This window comes from Hakea prostrata, chromosome 4, assembly GCF_041222555.1.
Source record: "Hakea prostrata isolate BN-2017 chromosome 4, UWA_Hpros_2, whole genome shotgun sequence".
NCBI classification, from domain to species: domain Eukaryota; kingdom Viridiplantae; phylum Streptophyta; class Magnoliopsida; order Proteales; family Proteaceae; genus Hakea; species Hakea prostrata.
Genome location: NC_142603.1, coordinates 55,683,727 through 55,704,179, shown reverse-complemented (window position 1 = coordinate 55,704,179; position 20,453 = coordinate 55,683,727). Strand labels below are relative to the sequence as shown.

Sequence of the window (20,453 nt, the reverse complement as noted above, 5' to 3'; positions counted from 1 at the left end):
CATCATCCTCATTCTCATCGTCCGTGTCTCATTCAGAATCGGGTTGGTTCAAAAATCCATCATCATTGAAACCGTCGATCTCCTCAGTCTCCATACCCTCTTCTTGGCTAGGGCTAGGATAATTTTTAGTTACCATCTCTGCATAAGATCGTTGCACCTCCACAGGTGGAAGATTTACATCTGCTCCACGACCTCGCTTAACTTTCTTATTGCTTCGTTGCATCTGGTCAATTTCCTCTTTCGATGCTCCATTCAAATTTGTTTTAGCAATCGCATCTCCCGCAGCCAATCTTTCCATCTCTATCGTCGGGTTCCGCCGAAACCTTTCAGTGACAAAACCCTCGTGGAGCGTCAGAGAGACTCTATCCGGCTTTTCCCAATCGCTTCAACCACTCTTCTTCCTTACTTACCAGTCAAAGCATGAAAAATTCTGAGGAAAATCTTCCTCTCGTTTCTTCGTTTTCTCTCCACCGAAGCCTCTGAAAATCTTTAGTATAGCGAGAATTAGGGAATCCGCCTTCGTTGACTCGACCAAGGACTTGAACGAACCCTTCAATTCGCTGGTTCAGACGAGAGAATATCCAGCACCAGAAAACCCTAATCCAGCTCCACCGAGACCCTCTAGTTTTACTTTTAATATACAAAAAAGACTCTCTAGTTTTACTTTTAATATACAAAAAAGACTGATAGTGTAGTTACCATTTCTTTAACCTTTTTACACATCTTTCATTTCTCAATTTTCTTTTTTTTTCTTTTTTCGAATGGGTATATTTATTTCAAAAGATGCAGCCTATCACATATAACACAAAGGGAGTAAAACCTGTATATTCTTTATTAATGATTTGTTTGGTTACATGAATCTAGAGATTTGAAGTAAAATAGAATTTCAAATCTATCGATTCATGGTTAAAAAAACTAACTGTTTGATTAGCATAAGATTTCATCAAATTTTGTAATAAAGTTATTTTTTGTGAATTTGTAAATTTCATCCATTACTTCATGAAATTTTTTAATATCCAAGGTTATCCAATGAATTCTATCTCTTCATTTTGTGTATATCCGCATGTTTTGTTTTATACTTGGGTGTCTCCGATTCACCAGGGATTTCAAATCTCTGAATTCACAGAGGCCCATGAGAGGGTGGTTCATTCCGATGCTGATCCTGGATATGGGCATCCAGTGTCTCATGCGTCCGGCCTCTGGTGGCTCTACTCATGGTACCAGGGTTGCCGGATGCCCGGACGCCCGGACGCAAGAGGATGTGAATTGCATCCCTCTTCATTTAAGTATCTTGACCGCGCATCCAACGACCTTGCAGCATTTCGGCACACATCCCAGGCTTCTCCTTCGGTCTATGAAGAGGCTGCCGCGCGAGTTCTCTCGGTCTCTTTCCTTATCTTATCGGCAAATGAAAATTGCGGAAAGGGAATGGATTGCTGAATCCTTATCAATGTGACGTTATCTGATAGGTCAGCATGATGGGTTTATGTATGGCTGGGCCCTTCAATTGGGAGCGAGGAAAATATCTTCGCAGCTGTCCTTTATTAACTCAATAATGTTGTAATTGGTGTCGTCCGAAACGTTCATCCGCGCCTATCGCTCGCCGGGCGACGTCGACTGTCACGGACTTGCAGGTCGACGGGGACTACATCTCACTTCGATTCAGCTCCGAGGCGGGACGAGATGACGGGGACTTCGCCATGTCTGGTTGCTTTGATACTTCTTGGAGTTATTTCGCCGTTTCTACCTCAGGTATTTGTCGATGAATGTGTCCTTTATTCATTCTCCTTCTAACTTCAATTTTACGGTTGGATGTTTGGGTCTGTTATGCAGGTTTACTCCCTTATTCATGAATTTCCATTGATAGAAAGGACTATGTCCCCGTTCCTTATGTTTATGTCTTTCTCTACCCTGGAAGTGGTAAAGTCCATGTGGTATAATTCACAACTTTTTATTAAAGAGAAGGCCGAGTTTTTACCACTAAGAACTTAACGCCATAGGGATGCCATAGGGCTTCCCAATGGCTGTCTAAGGGCCTGTTTGGTTACTTGAGTCTGTAGATTTCAAAAATTTAGAGATTTCAAATCTACAGACTTCAAATCTCTAGAGTCATGGTTCGTAAAATTAACTGTTTGGTTAGTTTGAATTTTTGGAATGAAATTTCTAGATTTATCCTAAAAAAATATTTATTGAATTATGGTTCAAATCTTTAACGCTTTGATAGTATGGGTGAAATCTCTGGATTTCACCTCATACCCATAAATCTACAGATTCACGTTTTTAGTGTAAAAATGTGAATCTCTAGATTTCATGAATCTAGAGATTCACACAACCAAACAGGTAAAAATCTCCCATTTGTGAATCCAGAGATTTGAAATCTCTGGATTCGCGTAACCAAACAGGCCCTAAGGTAGTTTATCACTTATGAGGGCGGACTTTTGGTTGAGTTGTACAATTTAGATGTGGATTTTTATGACCAAGTTTTGATCTGGTGTGTGTGTTGCCGCATTCTAATCAGGAGTAGTCTTGTCAGAGACCCCAGTTTTTATGGTTGTGATTTAAGAACTGTAAGAAATAAATTCTGTGTGGATGGACATATTTCTATTATTGTAATGCTAGCAGATCATAAATTCAAAGTGCAGTCTGCCAATCTAAATTTAGAAAAGGCTTACGATGGACCATAGAGAACTATTTTGGCAAGTGTTAGAGAAGAAAGGTGTTTTAAGAAAATATCTGGACACTGTTAGAGAGTCCCACCCAGAGCCATCCAGTCAGGGTGACCTAGTTCAGCAGAAGTCTACTGAGGCCTAGTGTGAGTACAGTTCCAATAGCATCCAGAGTCCCCACAACAAGCAACCATTCATGGGGGATGAATGTCTTCAAGAGGGAGAGAACGGATGTGACCATGAGTTCAACACCGAGGCGAAACCCTAGGTGGGGCCCCCTAGATGGCTCCAAGAAGCCAACATGAGTTTGACGTTCATGGTTTCCCAGTTGAGGGCGCCATGGTTGAGTAAGAGTTTTGTTTAAGGATCATTATATCTACCATCAAGTTCAGCTTCTTCTTCATTCTAGAGTTACAGCATCACCAGAGTACTGTCCTTAGGAGGGATCCACCCTCAAAATTTTCACACCCTCCTAGGACAGACCACAAGAGAACATGCTGCACCAACTACAACAAAGACTGCCAAGTCAGCATGTACCCTCCAAGAAGGGGAGGTACAGTCTCCCAAAGCCACCAGCCCACTCCTCCAGAAGAAGTACAGTGCCCACTTCTCGAAGCAGCCCTAGAAGAAATTTCAGACAATGAAGGACACTTGGACAGACAACAGGATTATGATAAGTTAGACGCAAGTACAGCAATGCTGCCATGCTTTCTTAGGTAATTTAAAGGAGTCTCAAAGAGATGCACGGCCCAAATAGTGGAAAACCAGGTGGATATGTTAGCCCTTGAAAACAAAGCCCTACTAGATACAAAGAGTGCCTTTAAGAACTACAGGGATATGGTCAAGGTTACTACATCAGCAGAAGACATGTCCCAGAAAGTAAGTTCTTTACTTAAAGATCGTCGTGCCCATGAAATTGAAGTTCAAGAGTTGGTGTCCACAAATTTCAGATTAGCACCAACCCCTATTCCATGCTATATGGGGCCCACCCTTGATCTTAAAGGGTATCTTGGAGGAATCACATCAGTAGTGCACTGCCTTGGACTTGATGTCTTTATCATGCTTTCTTGGTTCGTTGAAAAAGAGGCCCCTATAGTCGAAGATCACATCGAGTAATCTATCACTCTTTCGGAGTATTGTCTAGGAGCAGTATTGGCCACCTTGTACCTACTACTTTCTCCGCATTCAAGATGCAAGGACAAGTCAACACCAAGGATTTCCAAAGCGTTAAGCCAGGAGCATTAGATTAACACATTCATCAGGTGATGAATGCTTTCAAGAAGGGGGGAGTATTGATGTGAACACAAGGACCCCTTTGGCTGAAACCTCAAGTGGGGAAAGAAACTACCATGAACTGGCCGAATCCCTAGTTGGGGGGCATCTTGGGCATTTTGTCCCTTATTTTTATTCTAAAAGTACCCCAGAACTTTTCAAAATTTTAGTTGAGTCCAAATTAGTAAGTTAAGTTGAGTTTGGTTTAGTTGGAAGAGTTTTATTTTGATTTAAAGATGTTTCGGATGAGTCCTAAGTTATCTTAATTAGCATGTGCTTTTTAAGTTGAAGTTTTATTAAGCATGTGTCTTTAGTAGATTCCAAATCTAGGGTTGAGATGTTTAAGTAATTAGATTTCAAATTAAGTGTTTCGGTTGAAGACGTGGGATCTCTATCAGTTAAGTATTCCCACCCCAAGTTAGAGTCTTTTGCTATAAATAGTTAAACAGTCCCTCTAATTTTTCAGTTTGGATTATTGAATGAAAAGTTATTGAGTAAGGACCAGGTTCCTGTTTTGAGGGGGCCTTGGCAGGTTACATCTTCATTCAAGTTTCAGCTCCTTCAATCCAACAGTTCACAAACATTCCCCCGGCAACCACAGTCAAACTACTGCAGATCCAACTAAGTAGCAGAGTCCTCCTACCCTTCCCCACCTCCCCTAAGCCATTGCACACACACCCAAGCCCCTCCCCTGTTCTGCACAACATCCCCCACCGCCTGACCTTGCTGCTGCACCTGTGCTGCAGCACTCCTAAGCCCCTATGACTTCCCCAGGATCTCCCCTACCTTCCAACGAACCCATTAGGCCCTTCCCTGCCCTACGGTTTCCTGTGCAACAATTCCCACCCCCTGATCTTGCTGCTGCACCTGTGCTGCAGCACTCCTAAGCCCCTACGACTTCCCCAGGACCTCCCCTACCTTCCAACAACCCCATTAGGCCCTCCCCCACCTTCCCTGCCCTACGTTTTCCTTTCCCCTCTTCCCCTTGGTTTCTTCTCCCCTGCGGAAACCATAGAGGTCTTCCCCTGCGACTCCTAAATTTTAGGCCCTTAAACATCCCTTTCATCTCTCCTTTGGTAACACCATCCTTTAGGTTCTAATTCTGTTGTTATTCTCTTAGTTAAGCCCAGTTTTCTCAGTTTTAGAAAATCCTGCACTTTCATCTTCTTCCCTAATTTCTGCAAACTTTAAACTGCTACCAGTCAGACCTTTCTCAAACCTTAGAATCAAGTTCTGAAGGTGCAGAACAGCAATAATGTCAGTTCTACAACTGCAGGACAGCAAGGTTGTTTTCCTACCCTAACCCTTGCCGAACCCTTTACAAACCCTAACTTAATATATTTCAGATCTGAATTACTAAGTACGGCAGGGTTTTAGAGCCTTAACATACCCTAAACTTCCTAGTTGAGCCTCCCTAATTGCTGGATTACCTGGGCAACCCTTAAATCTAGGGAAATACCCTTAGCCCTAGATCTGGTTTACATCAGGAGCTCATCCCATATGGTTTCCTCATTGTACATGATATTACAGGAGAGGCTAATTGTACCAGTCAGTGTTGTCCTTTCCCCCACAATGTACCCTTTCTTTTTTTTTTTTTTGGGGGGGGGGGGGATGCAGGGGAATGAATACTCGACAAATGTATATTGGCAATGAGCAGCAGAGGCATGGATCCTGAGGAGTACGAAACTAGCCATGCTTGTGACTCTTGTGCCTGGTGGTGCTATTGGTTTTTGAGATCTTGCTACCATTAATGTTGTTTTCCTGATGTCTTGTAGAGATACTCCTATGTGTAAATAACTGTAAATTTTGTATTTTGGTGGAAGGGATATATGGTAATGTGAATACGTTATGACATAGATTTCCCTCCTGATATGGATATACATAGTAGCTGATTTCTCTTGTCATCTGAGTAGATTCTTCTCAGTTCAGACAGTGGTTGCAGAGTCAGAATCTGCATCTTGGCCAACACTTGTTCAACCTTTTGTTTGATGTAGAAATGACTTTGTGACTGCTTCATAACTTTTTTTATCAAACAGCCTCGTGACTACTTATGGCCAGCTCATAACCTAGCCAATTGGTTTGGAACTCCATGGTGTTGTAACTAATTGCCTGGACTGTTTCGGTAGGTAATACTAAGATTTTGCTTTTCGTAAAAAAAGTAGTTGATTATCTTCCATTGCAAATGATTCAGATTCTACTATACTAAATTGGAAAGTCATTAGTTGTCTTTGGGTGAAGTGAACATGAATCTGCCCGTTGGCTGAAACCCTAAGTGGGGCCCACACGAGTTACCTAAGAAGCCTCCCTAACCAGCTCTAGACAGTCCCCAAAGAAGGCCCAAGCCCATCTGAGAGCAAGAGCCCCCTAGGGAGAGCCGAATATGTCCGGGAGCAGAATGGTCATTTTCCTACCCTTGGATTGAGCCATAATTGGTTGACCAAGACCACTTTAATTTAGGAAAATTAATTCTGTTTTTATTTCTATTTTGGAGTCCTAGCTGTTGAGTTAATTTTGGTATTTGATTGTTAGGAGGAGTTGTTAGTAGGTGAGGATAGGGTTCCCTAATTTTAGGAACCTTATCTTCGCTAAGGTTAGTGGTCAAGTTTTCCCTCTGCTCTTCCTTGGGATATACCAACTCACCTGCCTAGAAAAGTGGATTCTCCTAATTCAGTGGATCCGGGGCTTAGTAATCCTCAGATGCTTCATATGAAGCCTTGGATCAAGATCTTAGGATCTAGCTAGATAATACTTTTTACACCTTGGGGAAAGCCCATACAGCAGAACGAGACTTTTTCATGAGGAAAGAGTTCTTGTTGTTTGAAAAAAGACCTGAAAAAGTAGTTCTCATTAATCAAGTCCTATTTTAGTAAGTACTTGGATCCCAATTTGGTCGGGATTCATTACTTGAGTCTATGATGGTTTGTGGAGGCTATAAATAGACTAGTCTTTCATATAATTTGGCAGTTTTTGATTATTGAATGAATTAAGAATTGGCTTTGGTAAAGTCGTGGGATCCCTCTTGGGTACCCTCCAGTTGGCTTGGTGTACATTGTTCTTCAAGATTGAGATCCCTATTGTCTTCTTCAAGCTTCCATCAGCAGAATCCGGCAAGCACCTTCAGCCACACGTGAGTAAGAAGACCCCTACCCCCCCCCCCCCCCCCCGACAGTCCCAGCCCTTCCCTACCCCCTCTCCTATACCTTCGTGACCCTCCCCTTTCTTCCCCTTTTCCCTGTGTCACAGCAAGCTTCCCTCCCCCATTCGACCTCCATTTCCAGCCCTGCTGGAATTAATTCCAGAAATTCAGATTTAATTTTAGAGTCCAATTTGGTTAAAAAGTCATGACATAAGTCCGTAGTTGAGTGACCTAATGAGTTCTTTTTCAAGTGAACTTCCTTAGATTAGAGTTTTGAGTTATTTAAACTTTATTTCAGCATGTGTCTATTAGAGAAAGACGTTTAATTTTATTTCATTGTTTGAATTTATGTGGTGGGATCCTAATCTATGAAGGAATCTCATTTAGTGTCAAGTGCTTTTTAGTAGGCTATAAATTAAGGCTTACTCTTTCTTTGTAAGTTGAGTTTGATCATGTGAAATTGGTTCCTGTTTGAGGGGGCCACGATGGATTTTGAGAAAGCATCCTACCTAGCACTGTTCTTTAACAAATTTTAGCAGCCATCGATAGCAACAGCAGCCTTAATCAAGTAAGTACAGCAGCTTCACCCCTTCCCTCACTTCCAACCCCATCACAAACCCTAAGCAGCTTCTCCCCCACCATTGCAGCTTTTCCCCTCCTCCCTGCAATTACAGCAGCCCTCCTAGACCCCTGCAAACACTCCCCTGCCCCTCCCCTGTCGTGTGCACCACTATAGTCCCCTCCCCCTTGCTGCTGCAGCACAGCAGCAGCTTTCCCCACCCCATGCAACCCCGTTAGCCCCTGCCTGTACCCCCTACAAACCTCCCCAGCCCTTGCAATAGCCCCCACCCCCTCCAAGCAGTAGATCTGAAACAGAAAAGAAAAAGCAGAAAAGAAGAGAAGAGAAAAAAGAAAGAAAGAAGAAAGAAAATAAAAGTAAGAAAAGAAAAGAAAGAAAAGAGAATTGAAGGAAAAGGATTCAAGAATGATTTCTCAAAGATCTATCCCATATTGATCATTCTCTAGTTTCTTTCCCTTTTCCAAATATCCCATATTTTCATCTTGGTTATCCATTCCCCGTTATTCTGTTACCTCCCAAAAGATTGATAAAACCCTACTTTTACCTTTCTTCCCAACGACCCATCCACATAGATTTTGTTTAAACCCTAACAACCTATAAGTTCCCTTAACTTTATTGGGTTTTTGCTGGAAGATTCTTGGCAAATCCTTAATTCTATGGAAATTATTCTAGAAATCCTAGCCCTAGAATTATGTTCACATCATTGGGCATCTGCTATCTAGCCACATCGGATGTGGGTTGAGTTTGGGTGGGGTGTCATAAGCAAGTGCAACCCAAGGTGGCAAAGCCTTCCCCACAAGCCATATATGGTGAAGGCTCTGTTGATATTCCTTTCTTCCATCCTTCCCAGCATGCCATAGGTGGTGAAGCCTGTGGTTATATCCCCTTCTTCCCTTCTTTTTTCTTTTCTCCTGTCTCTTTTCCATTATTGGGCACACTTTGGTGCAATGGTAAGTGTTGAAGTATACGCCTAACAGTAAGGCTGCTTTGATTTGACCAACTGGTAATGGGTCCAGGTCTTTGAGACTGCCTCTCTCTTAAGGCAAGAGTAAGGCTGCAGACATTATGACCCTCGCCAGACCCACAGTGGTGAGAGCCTCATGAACAGGTATACCTTATTTCTCTTCTATTATGGTCCTGCAGTTTTTTTTCAGCGGACTTTTATCACTGTTGTGGCTTCCTGTTGAGTGATATTAGAACTTCTTCTATGTGTAGTTTATGCTTTGTTCTTGCTCTTCAAGTTCTCTCTATCTACCATTATTTATTTTATTTTATTTTGTTCTGTTTCAGGTCTGTGATAGGGTTATTTGACTGCATATGAATCTGAAGTTTATAGCTGATAGCTGTTTTTAGAATATCTAACCATTAGATTGGGTTGAGTTTTAGCTAACTCCCTTCCCCTTTTACTCTATTCGCCCTAACTTGAGTAACATCAAAATGGTTCAATCATTCAAGCTATATTTGCTATTTTCTGGTTTGTTTGTTTGCTTCTTCTTCTTCTTCTTCTTCTTTTTTTTTTTTTTTTTTTTTTTTTTTTTTTGGATTTTCTTTCCATGTTACTATCATGGAAAACCAAATTGATTTTATGCCTAAAAGATCTACAATGGAAGCTATTTATCTTATTAGGAGACTTGTGGAAATGTATAGAGAGTATAAGAAAGATCTTCATTTGGTTTTTATTGACCTAGAAAAAGCTTCTGATAGAATCCCTAGAGTGTTAATTTGGCAAGTATCTAGAGAAAAGAAATGTTGCAAGCAAATATGTGGACTAGTTAAAGATATGTATGATGGTTTGGTGACAAGTGTAAGAACAACATGCTGGACGAGGTGGTAAATTCCTTATTACAGTAGGGCTACATTAAGGATCAGCTTTAAGCCCATACTTATTTGCGCTTATAATGGATGAATCAAAGACTTTCGAGATGTGGTTCCTTGCGTATACAATATGCTTTTGCTAATGATATATTGTTGTAAATGAGACACTAGTAGGGGTCGATATGAAGTTAAAATCATATTGAGCAGCTTTGGAATCAAGTCTTTAAACTGAGTAGCATGAAGACAGAATGTCAATTGTGTAGAATTAGTCGTGATTGAATGGATGATGAGGTGGTGGAACTTGATGATAGGGGGATTCCACAAAGCAATTATTTTAGTTACCTTGGTTCAGTCATAAATAAAGAAGGTGATAGAAGATAACATTTCTTAGAGAATTAAAATAGGGTGGATAAGTGGAGGGGTGCATTGACGTAAACTGTTTCCAAGGGCAACATAGGGCTCAGGGTTACTTTCCCCAAGCCCTATTGCCCCTAGTCATACCAAGGGTATTTTGGTCATTTTGATGATTTTTGTGGAATTCAAGGATAGGGGGCTGTTAGGTCCAGCTTGTTATTAGGACCCTATATTTAACTTTTTATTTTTTTTGAGTCATTATTTTGTGAGTTATTGTAGATTCCTTGTCTAAGTATGATTCCCAACTTCTGAAGTATCCCCTTAATTTCAGTATGTGTCTTGTTAGGATTCCATATCTACTCTTCCAAGTTGGATCCTTCTAGAGTGAGATATGATAAAATCTTTATTTGATTTAGTTTTCAATCAAGTAAGCCTTATGTAGGATTGGCTTGCAAGTTAGAGTCCAAGCCTATTTTATTTTTAGAAGTTGAGTCCTTTTATGTTTTCCTTCATGTAGGCTATAAATAAGCCACTCAGAGTTGTAACAAATCACATTTGAATTATTGAATAAAGCTAAGAATTGAAGGAAGAGCTTTCAGCGTGGGGCTCCCTTAGCGGGTGGCCGCGGCGGGTTTGTGAGACTAAGTTGCTAAAGATATTCTACTTCCCTCCCCTTACAAGTAAATATTGCATTCGTGGTATAAAATTTTGGCCAAATATCACTGAGTTGTTTTGGCGAAATATCACCAAAACTTTGCAATATTTCACCGTGTTTCTAGGTGGAAACACGCCGACTTTTGCCAAAAAATTGGTGAGACACGGATGGTCGAAATATCACAGATTTCTCAAATTATCACGATAAATTTGGTGATTTCTTGTCCTTTATAATCGACTTTCCAACGAAAATTAGGAGCTAATCAATCGTGGATCGGAGCATACTTGGCCAGATAATTGGAAACCAAATATGTGATTGAAATGCATAAACTAAGGTTGATTGCCTCTTGCAATTGAATCCAAAGATAAGATTGAAATGCATATGGGAAGATTGATTGACTTTTATAATTGGTATCACAAGATATGATGGAAATGCATTTGGTAAGAGTAGATTGATTAACTCTTGTAATTGGAATCACAAGATTTGATGGAAATGCATATGGTGAGAGAAGATTGATCGACTCTTGTAATTGGAATTAGAAGAGATGATAGAAGTGCATATGGTAAGAGTTAGCCCCCCAATCTGAAATTTGACCGAAACACCCCCACATGTTGGCAAAATTTTGCCAACATATCAGGGTTTCAGTGGTTAGCGAACCATCAAAACCCCGACATGGGGTGAAATTTTGGACATTGATTGCATCCCTAGCCATCATTTCTTAACCCATCCATCACACCACCCTTCTTTTTTATATGGTTTTGCATCTTTGTGATCCATAAAAAAACATATCTAACTACAAAACATTAACTTAACCTTTCCCCTAGGAAATTATGCAAAGGAAGCCCATATCCCTTAAATCCCCAAAACCCGAGAAACCCTAAGTCCTCTCAAACCCTAAAATGTCAAATCCATAAGTGATAAAATTCACCCCTAACCAACCCATTCCCTATATCCTAGTGTTCTAACCCCTAGTTGATTGCTGGTTCTATCAAAGTGGATTCTGGAGTGAGCCTAAATCTAGGGCATTACTCAATCAATCAAATGCTAGATTATGGTTCACATCATGCATCCGGGGTCTTGTGTGATCAACGTATTCCTTTAAAGCTCAAAGAAAATCCTATAGGACCGTTGTGCGATTAGCTATGATGTATGGGCAAAGTGTTAGGCTGTTAAAAAACATCATGTAGATAAACTTAGTGCTTTAGAAATGAGGATTTTGAAATGGATGAATGGCAAAACTAGGAAGAAAATATTTGGAATGATCATATTAGCGTTGTTCTGAGAGTAGCTCCGATAAATGGTAAGCTACGAGAAAGTTAATTGAGATGGCATGGCCACGTTCAACTGTGGCCTTTAGATGTCCCTATATGGAGAAGTTATTTGATCCAGATCGAAAGAACTAGAAGAGCTAGGGGGCAAACCGAAGATGACCTTAGTAGGTTTGGTGAGAAAGCCTATACTGGCTTAGACCTTGTATCTATTATGGCCTAAAAAATAGAGTTGATTGCAAGGCAAGAATCCATGTAGCTGACCCATTTAGTTAGGATAAGGCTTCTTCTTGTTGCTACTGCTATTCATATCTCATATTCAACTGTCAGCTTGATTTGATGTTTTAACCACATGCTTATCCCATTTAGAACTCTAATACTGATTAGTCTTAGTCCCACCATATGTATGGTTTATAAGTTCTAATCATATTTAGTTTCTCCCATATTCCTAGTTTTCAGGTTAACGTGTTTGTTTTCTTTCAACCTGGCTAACCTAATCAAGCACTATGACATCTTGAATAGAAAGGTAGTCTCAAAACAATGGCTTAAGTTGTCAAGGAAAGATTTAGATATTGTAAGAAAAGGATCTTCATATGGTCTTTAGTGACCTAGGAAAAAACCTACGACATTATTTTGGAAGCCCCAAAAGAGAGAAATGTTACAAGCAATTACGTGGACCTAGTTAGAGGTATATATGTTGGTACAGTATTCACTTATTACAATTAGGTTACGTCAAGGATCAGTTTTAAGCCCCTATAAGTTTACACTTATTGCAGATGATTTAACTAGACATTCAAGATGTGTATGTTTTTTGCTAATGATATTATTTTAGTAGATGAAACACAAGCAAAGATTAATGCCAAGTTAGAGTTATGGTGATCAACTTTGAAATCAAATGGCTATAAGCTAAGTATAATGAAGATGCGATATATTTGTGACTTCGTGATGTGAACCCAATTTTAGGGTTAGGGTTTCTTGCATGAATTCCCTAAAATTTGGGTTTGCCTAGAACCTTTCAACAACAACAACAACAATAAGCCTTGTCCCAACTAAATGGGGTCGGCTACATGGATTCTTGCCCTCCAATTAGTTCTGTTTGAGGCCATGCTAGATTCAAAGCCTAAGCTATACATATCCTTTCTCACCACTTCTCCTAAGGTTATCTTAGGGTCTACCCCTAGCTCTTCTAGTTCCTTCAATATGGATTATATCACTTCTCCGTATAGGGGCATTTATAGATCTCCATTGAACGTGGCCGTGCCACCTCAAACGACTTTCTCAAAGCTTATCATTTATGGGAGCAACTCCCAGACTAACTCTAATATGATCATTTCTTATCTTATCCATCCGAGTTTTGCCACTCATCCATCTTAACATCCTCATTTCTACTACACTGAGTTTATCTATATGATTCTTTTTAACATCCCAACACTCTACACCGTACATCATAGCTGGTCGAACAACGGTCCTATAAAATTTTCCCTTAAGCTCTAATGGAATACGCCGATCACATAAGACCCCGGACGCACCTCTTCACTTCATCCACCCTATTTTAATTCTTTGGGAAACCTCATCCTCTAAATCACCTATTTTACTTATAATTGAACCTAGGTACCTAAAACAATCACTTTGAGGGATCTCTTTATTGTCAAGTATCACCACCTCATCATCTGCCTGATCATGACTAAGTTACAAACTAGATATTCTGTCTTCGATCTACTAAGTTTAAAGCCTTTTGATTCCAAAGCTCCTCTCCATGATTCTAATTTGGTATTAATCCCCACCTGGGTCTCATCAGTCAACACAATATCATCCGCAAAAAGCATACACCAGGGGACCTCAACTTGAATGTCTTTGGTTAATTCATCCATTACCAGTGCAAATAGATATGGGCTTAAAGTTGACCCTTGATGAAGCCCAACTGTTATCGGGAATTCATTACTTTGTCCCCCCACTGCTCTAACACTAGTCACCGAACCATCATACATATCATTAACTATATATACATATTTACTTGAACTCTTCTTTTCTCTAGTACTTGCCAAATTAACGCTCTCCAAACCAGCAAATAAGATCCAAAAGACTCATAGATGATTTTAAGGTAACTTGGAAACCTAAGGCTAAAGTTATGGGAAGATTGGAAAAAGGTTAGGGTTTTACTAAATTCCTATTGGGATACTTTGGACCATTATGGTAGGGAGAGAATTATTTCAAAATTAATATGGGATGAAAAGGATCATTCTAAATTGATATGGGAAAGTTCTAATATCACAAAGCGAATGGGTTGGGATAATTTGGGAAAAGGGAAAAATTAGGGTTTTATCCTATAGGATGGTTTTGAGATGTCCAGAATCAACCAAAGGTTGAAAGGAAAGGGATCAATCTTGGAATGAAAAGGATTTAATAAAATTAAGTGGGAGTGGTTGGGGAGGTTCTAGGGATGATGGGAAAGGGTTGGATCAAAGTTGGGAGGTTTCTTGGATATTTTGATTGGATCTTGGGCAATTTTCTTGAATCCTTCTTTTTTCTTTTTGGATCATTAAATAATAAATTAAAGCAAAGCAAGAAGCAAGAAACAAATGGTACAAGAAAGGGGGGGGGAAGAAAACAACCCCTAAAATTGGGGGCTGGAAAGTGGAGCTAAGACCCTAGGAGACAACAATGGGCCTATTTCTTGGGGGTGTCAGCAACCGGGGGGATGGGGGATAGAGAGCTGCTTAATAGAAACGTCAAACTAGATGGCATTCCAAATCGTGTCTAGAGAACAGGATTTGGAAGTCCATCGCCTAAGATTATGCTCCCACCAAAGATGGTGAACCATTGCACAAAAAACTAGCTTACTGATCCGATCACAAATAGTGGTGCCTGAAAAGTTCCTCAAAACCCAAGACCAATCACGATCAAAACCAAAAGAATGCCGGAGTGGGGCCATATGGATGCAAGGGCTTTTTCTCCAAAGAGAACTAGAGAAAGGGCATGTAAAGAATAGGTGCTCAAGATTCTCCAAACCGTTCCAACAAAGGGTACAATTGGGGTTGGCTGGGATGTGGCGATTGATAAGGAAAGCTTGGGTGGGAAGGGCTAGAGGGTGAGGGAGTGGTGGGGGTTATGACCTTTAAACCAAACCAGGGGAGGCCAAGGGGGCAAGGGGGAATGGGATCGAAGAAAGTTCAAAGTTGAGGATGTGATAAAGGAATTGGTAGGGGAGGGGAGCCAAACTAACAGGTCACAGGGTAAGACAGAATGCTAGGGAGCGAATTCCAGATTTGAGTGAGACTATGATGGGGTAGGGGAGCCCAGGAACCATTGTGGATAAAAGTGGACAGGGGGTAGCTTTGGGGATACGGGTTTCATAGGCTGCATGGGGGCCAAGGAGAGAGAAGAGGATACCCATCAGATGCCACAAGTCAAGCCAGAAAGAGGTAGAAGATCCAAAAGATATATGGGTGGAAATAGTGCCAAGGGCACAAGGCCTCAATAGGAGAAGCTTCCTCCAAGTCCAGGAAGAATTAGAAGGGGTGGGGACCGTCCAGAAGGAGTCGGATTTGAGGATAGAGGATTGGACCCAATTAACCCAAATAGAATCTTGTTTGAAACAATTTTCCAAATGAGTTTAAGGAGACAAGTATAATTTTACCTCATGGATGCGGCAAATACCAAGACCCCCTTCCGATTTTGGTCAATAGATATTGGACTAGCTAATGGGGTGAAGGAACCACGAGGATTGGACCAACTAATCTTTCTTCTCCTCTTTCATTTCTTTTCTTTCTTATTTTTTCTGTTTTCAGACTTGCCGCAAGTTAGAAAAGAGAGAGGGAAAACCAAGAAGAGAAAGAGAAGGGAGGGGGAGGGTGCCAGAGGGTATTTTGGGGGGAGGGGGTTGAGGGATGGGTCGAGATGGAATTTGCAGGGGGTGGGAGGGGGCTAGGGATGCTGCCACAGGGTTTTGAAGGGCTGGGGAGGGGTTCTTGGATGCTGTACTTACTTGTTTAGGGCTGGATTGTTGCTGTAGAAATGAAAGAACACTGGAGGTCGGAAGAACATGTTGGAAGTTGAAGTTTTGATTGAATTCTTGAAAGCTAGAAACCTTGACAACTGCCGTGGCTCTTTCACAAGGCCAAGACCCAACCTTTTTCTAAAATCAGCTTTAATTCTTTCAATTCATTCTGCCTTTACAATGAAAAAAAATGGCGTACTTATAGCCTTACATCATGAAAGAACTTGACTTAAACTGGGAACTAGACTTATACTCAAGTAGGGTTTCCTTCATAAGTTAGGATACCCTTTACAACTAAATAACCACCACATAAAATAAAGAACTAATCTTAAAATAAAATACCTAATTATCTCCAAAGAATCCTACTTAAAAGAAAGACTCCTTAAGACACATGAACTCAATTACTAACTCAAACTAAGCCTTCAAGACATGACTGGAGTCTAAAAATTAAAACTAAAATTCTGAAATCAAAATCCACAGCAAATTAGGGCTAGAAATTTTCCAAAATGCCCCTTTTCAGGTTCAGCTAGCCCTAGGTGCGCCACCTGGGTGGGGCCTTGGGGCCCACACTAGGGTTTCGGTCAGGGGATAGGCTCTTGTTCACATCACTGTGTTTATACTAGGATGGACAATGAGGTGGTGACAATTGATGAGGAGTTTTCACAAGGCAATTATTTTAGGTGTCTTAACTCAATCATAAATAAAGAAGGTGATATAGAGGACAATGTTTCCAAGTGAACTAAAATTGGAGGGTAAAGTGAAGAGATGCATTCGGGGTTTTGTGTAATTGATGTATTCCTTTAAAATTTCTAGGAAAATCTATAGGATCTATTGAAGTTTGGGCTATAACGTGAACAGTATTATGCCATTATTCCTTGTTTCCTTCTTAGATATGCTACTCTTTCTAATGTAGGAATCTTGCTACACAAGTTTTGGTAGTTTCTAGAAAGCATAGTTTCCATTTTCTATTAGTTACTAATTTCAAAACTTTCCTTTTTCAATACTTTCTATTTTGGACAGATTTTAGGAGTCAGTTTTACTAGAAAATTTTGTCCTTAAGTTGTACTCTTAATATCCTTTTTTAGAGGGCAAGATGGCTTGCTTCTCAAGTTGTAGTCTTGATATCTATAAATAAGAGGTTGTGATTCTAGGAGTGCTAAGCTAGAATCGCAGGCTTATTTGATTCCTATCAATTCTTCTTTTCCTTCTTCTCTTCTTCTTTTTTCTTCTTAGTTCTTCTTGTTATTGCATTGTTTTGGTTGGTTAAAGTTTATTTTCTAACAGGATCATTGTAAGATTGACTGTAATGTATAGTGCTAAGTGTTGGGCAATTAAGAAGCATCATATGGATAAAGTTAGTGTAGGGAAAACGAGGATGTTGAGATGGATGAGTGCCAAAAGTGCAAAACTGGGAAAAACAAAGTAAGAAATGATCATATTAGTGTTGGTTTGATAGTAGCTCCGATACATGATAAGCAATGTGGACATTATTTGAGTTGGCACAACTATGTTCAACGGAGGCCTTTGAATACTCTAGAATGGAGGAGATCTAGTCCAAATTGAAGGAACTAAAAGAACTAGTGGCAGACCTAAAATAAACCTTAGGTGAAATGGTGAGAAAAGACATGCATGCCTTCGGCCTTATAGCTAGCATGACCTGGAATAGAGCTGATAGGAAGGCAAAGATCCATGTAGCCAACCCAGTTTAGTTGGAATAGGGCTGAGTTGTTATTGTTTTAAGTTTGTCTGAGAAAAAAAAAATCTCCAAATGGATTAGCAAACAAGTATTCGTGCATGAAATAAGTTGCCTGTTTCAGGGGCATTCACCTGCTTATAAAGCTCACATATTTTCTGAACTGTATGGAGTCCCAAACAAAGAACTTCAATTCATGGGAAGTTCATATGTTTCCTTTATTTTTTCCAATTTCTCAAGTACTGGATCTGTTCTCTTTGTAGAATATGAATAAGTAAATAGTTCTGACGTTTAGTTTGGTTGATGATTCTAAAACTACAGGTGGTGGCAATGGAACTTTTTCCTACAACCCGATCTAGCTCTGAGATTCTTCAGGTATTTTGCTTTTCACCTGATGCACTAGATATTTTTTTTTTAGCCTGTATTGCTTTTTATCAATTACTTTCAGGTTCGCTTTGTCAAAGCAGGAGGCAATCATCCAACGGATAAACACCAATCAAAGTGGATGGGATGCAGCCATGAATCCTCGCTTCCACAATTACACTGTGCGTACCTAAGAAGCAGAATCTTTGTTTATAATATCCTTTACACATTTTTCAAAAAACAGAAGAAAAAAAAAAAAAAAAGATTTAAGCCTCTATAACACACATTCTGGCCACTGAGCTTCTGTTGTGTAGATTGGCCAATTCAAGCACCTCCTTGGAGTGAAACCAACACCGAAGAATGATTTGAAGGATATCCCCATCATAACTCATATAAATTCTTTGAAGTTGCCTGCGGAGTTTGATGCAAGGACAGTTTGGCCTCAGTGTATCACTATTGGGAGAATACTTGGTCAGTTACCTGTTCTGCCTCTCGTTAGTTTAGAATTTATGAAATAAGAGGCTGACCTTCAATACCTTTTTTCCATCTGGGCACTGGGCCTTCATCTTTACGAATGAAAGATCAAGTAAGTTGGTTCTCACTCCTACTTTTATCCAGCCAAAAGTATAATTGTGTTGCTTAACCAATCTTGGTATTATGTGCCAGGGGCACTGTGGATCTTGTTGGGCTTTTGGTGCTGTGGAATCTCTATCCGATCGGTTTTGCATCCATTTTGGCCTGGTACCTTCCTTTCCTTTGGGTTCAGAATTTAATGTCCCTTTCTTCCCTTCATTTAAATCTTAAATCTGTTGTCTTGTGTATGTCAGAATATTTCACTGTCTGTTAATGACCTCTTGTCATGCTGCGGCTTTATGTGTGGAGATGGTTGTGATGGGGGATATCCTATCAATGCATGGCGTTACTTCATTCAGCATGGTGTTGTTACCGAAGAGGTAGAAAGCTTACACTCTTATAATGGTCTTGGTATGTAGCTCAACTGATGGTTTCATAATCTGCAGTGTGACCCATATTTCGATGATGTCGGCTGCTCTCACCCTGGTTGTGAACCTGCATATCCTACTCCTAAGTGTGAAAAGAAATGTAAAGATAAGAACCAGCTGTGGTGGGAAGTAAAGCATTTCAGTGCTAATGCCTACAGAATCAATTCCAATCCTTATGATATTATGGCCGAGGTCTATAAAAATGGACCTGTTGAGGTTGCATTCACTGTCTATGAGGTAATCTAAAAGCTCCTCCACTTGATTTTCCTTTTATGAATATGTTGAATCCTTCATGATAATGAACCTGTGACATGAAAGTTATCTGCATCTCTTGCTTTCTATCACTATCAATTTTTTGATACTAAGAAAATAGTCCAGAATCCAGAGTCCTCTTGGCGTCTTAGCTGTCATCAGTCTTGATGGGAATTTGCCTTCGCTAAACATGAGTCCGAACTTTTGTTTTCATTTTTAGGATTTTGCTCATTATAAGTCTGGGGTTTACAAACATGTTACGGGAGACATCATGGGAGGCCACGCAGTGAAGCTAATTGGATGGGGAACCACCGCTGACGGGGAAGATTATTGGGTAGTTTCCTAAAATTACTTTCTAAAATATGAATCCATCATCTTTATTCATGGATCTTAAGTTTAATTTTCTTACCAAATAACAGAAATTTTTAATTTGCCTCTCTGTCTTGCAGCTTCTCGCAAACCAGTGGAATAAGAGTTGGGGTGATGTATGTTTCCTCCGACTCCTTTATATGAAAATGCTATATTTTTACTCACCCAAAAAGAGTATGCTATATTGCTAACCGTTATAGAGTACTGTGCAATGCAGACATTTTTGTGTGAGAGTGCTAACTCATTATTTTGTTTGCTTTTAGGACGGTTACTTCATGATCAGGCGAGGAACAAACGAATGTGGAATCGAGGAAGGTGCAGTAGCTGGTTTGCCGTCATCCAAGAACTTGATCAGGAAGCACGGTGATGTTGATGAAAATCAAGATGCTCCTATACTATAACTGATTCTGTTTGCGAGCATTGCTATTTACTTATGTGGTGGTAACTTGATGATGGAAGACCTGAAATTCTGTTTTATGTCTGCGTGGAAAGAAACAAAACGGGATACATTCTACTAGCAGGATACATTCTACCAAAAGGAAAATCGAAAAAATAGTAACAACTGGACCCCTTGTTTGATTCAAGTTAGATTTGATCCAGAAAAAGTCACATCATACATTTGGCTCCTATGTGGTATACAGCAATGACCAATCAATTGATTTGGCTGAACTAGTTTTCAAATTTTTTTTTTTTTTTGGTTAAAAAAGTATTTCTCATTAAACTGAGCTACGAATAGTTCGTCTAGATCTAAAGTGGTAGTAGAGATTTGTGGTCGACCACCATTTTGTTTTGTTTTGTTTTTTTCTTTTCTTTTTTCGGTTTTAGTGGTGGAGTTAAAAAAGTGAAAAGAAAAAAAGAAAACTAATACGGCGGATTTACCATTATTCATCCACACAATTCGCAGCAATTTAACGGGCTTGCTATTAAGTTGATTCTGGAGTTGGTTAACTTGCAGCCGATCCATCTAGAACTGAGTGGGAATACTGAATTGGCTGCTGCAAAAAGATTTGGCGTTCCCTGGGAAAGCAGCAT

The 20,453-nt window shown here is 40.1% G+C and overlaps 1 protein-coding gene across 1 annotated transcript; it reads left to right on the top strand.

The window, feature by feature from the left end:
* Positions 1 to 1,115: 1,115 nt before the first annotated feature.
* LOC149019760 (Cysteine proteinases superfamily protein) lies at positions 1,116 to 20,118 on the top strand. The gene is made up of 11 exons (XM_089153734.1): positions 1,116 to 1,752; positions 17,758 to 17,811; positions 17,904 to 17,981; positions 18,114 to 18,270; positions 18,381 to 18,385; positions 18,466 to 18,540; positions 18,627 to 18,752; positions 18,819 to 19,037; positions 19,273 to 19,386; positions 19,502 to 19,537; positions 19,685 to 20,118. Exons 1-11 carry the CDS (start codon positions 1,684 to 1,686, stop codon positions 19,820 to 19,822), a joined length of 1,071 nt encoding a protein of 356 aa, XP_089009860.1. The 5' UTR covers positions 1,116 to 1,683; the 3' UTR covers positions 19,823 to 20,118.
* The last annotated feature ends 335 nt before the right edge of the window (positions 20,119 to 20,453 follow it).

Bases quoted from the DNA above. Each gene is read 5' to 3' on its own strand.
- LOC149019760 (XM_089153734.1), top strand. From the start codon at position 1,684: ATGACGGGGACTTCGCCATGTCTGGTTGCTTTGATACTTCTTGGAGTT. The intron at 17,982-18,113 runs GTGCGTACCTAA...TCTGTTGTGTAG, and splicing joins CTCGCTTCCACAATTACACT to ATTGGCCAATTCAAGCACCT. The intron at 19,038-19,272 runs GTAATCTAAAAG...TTTCATTTTTAG, and splicing joins TTGCATTCACTGTCTATGAG to GATTTTGCTCATTATAAGTC.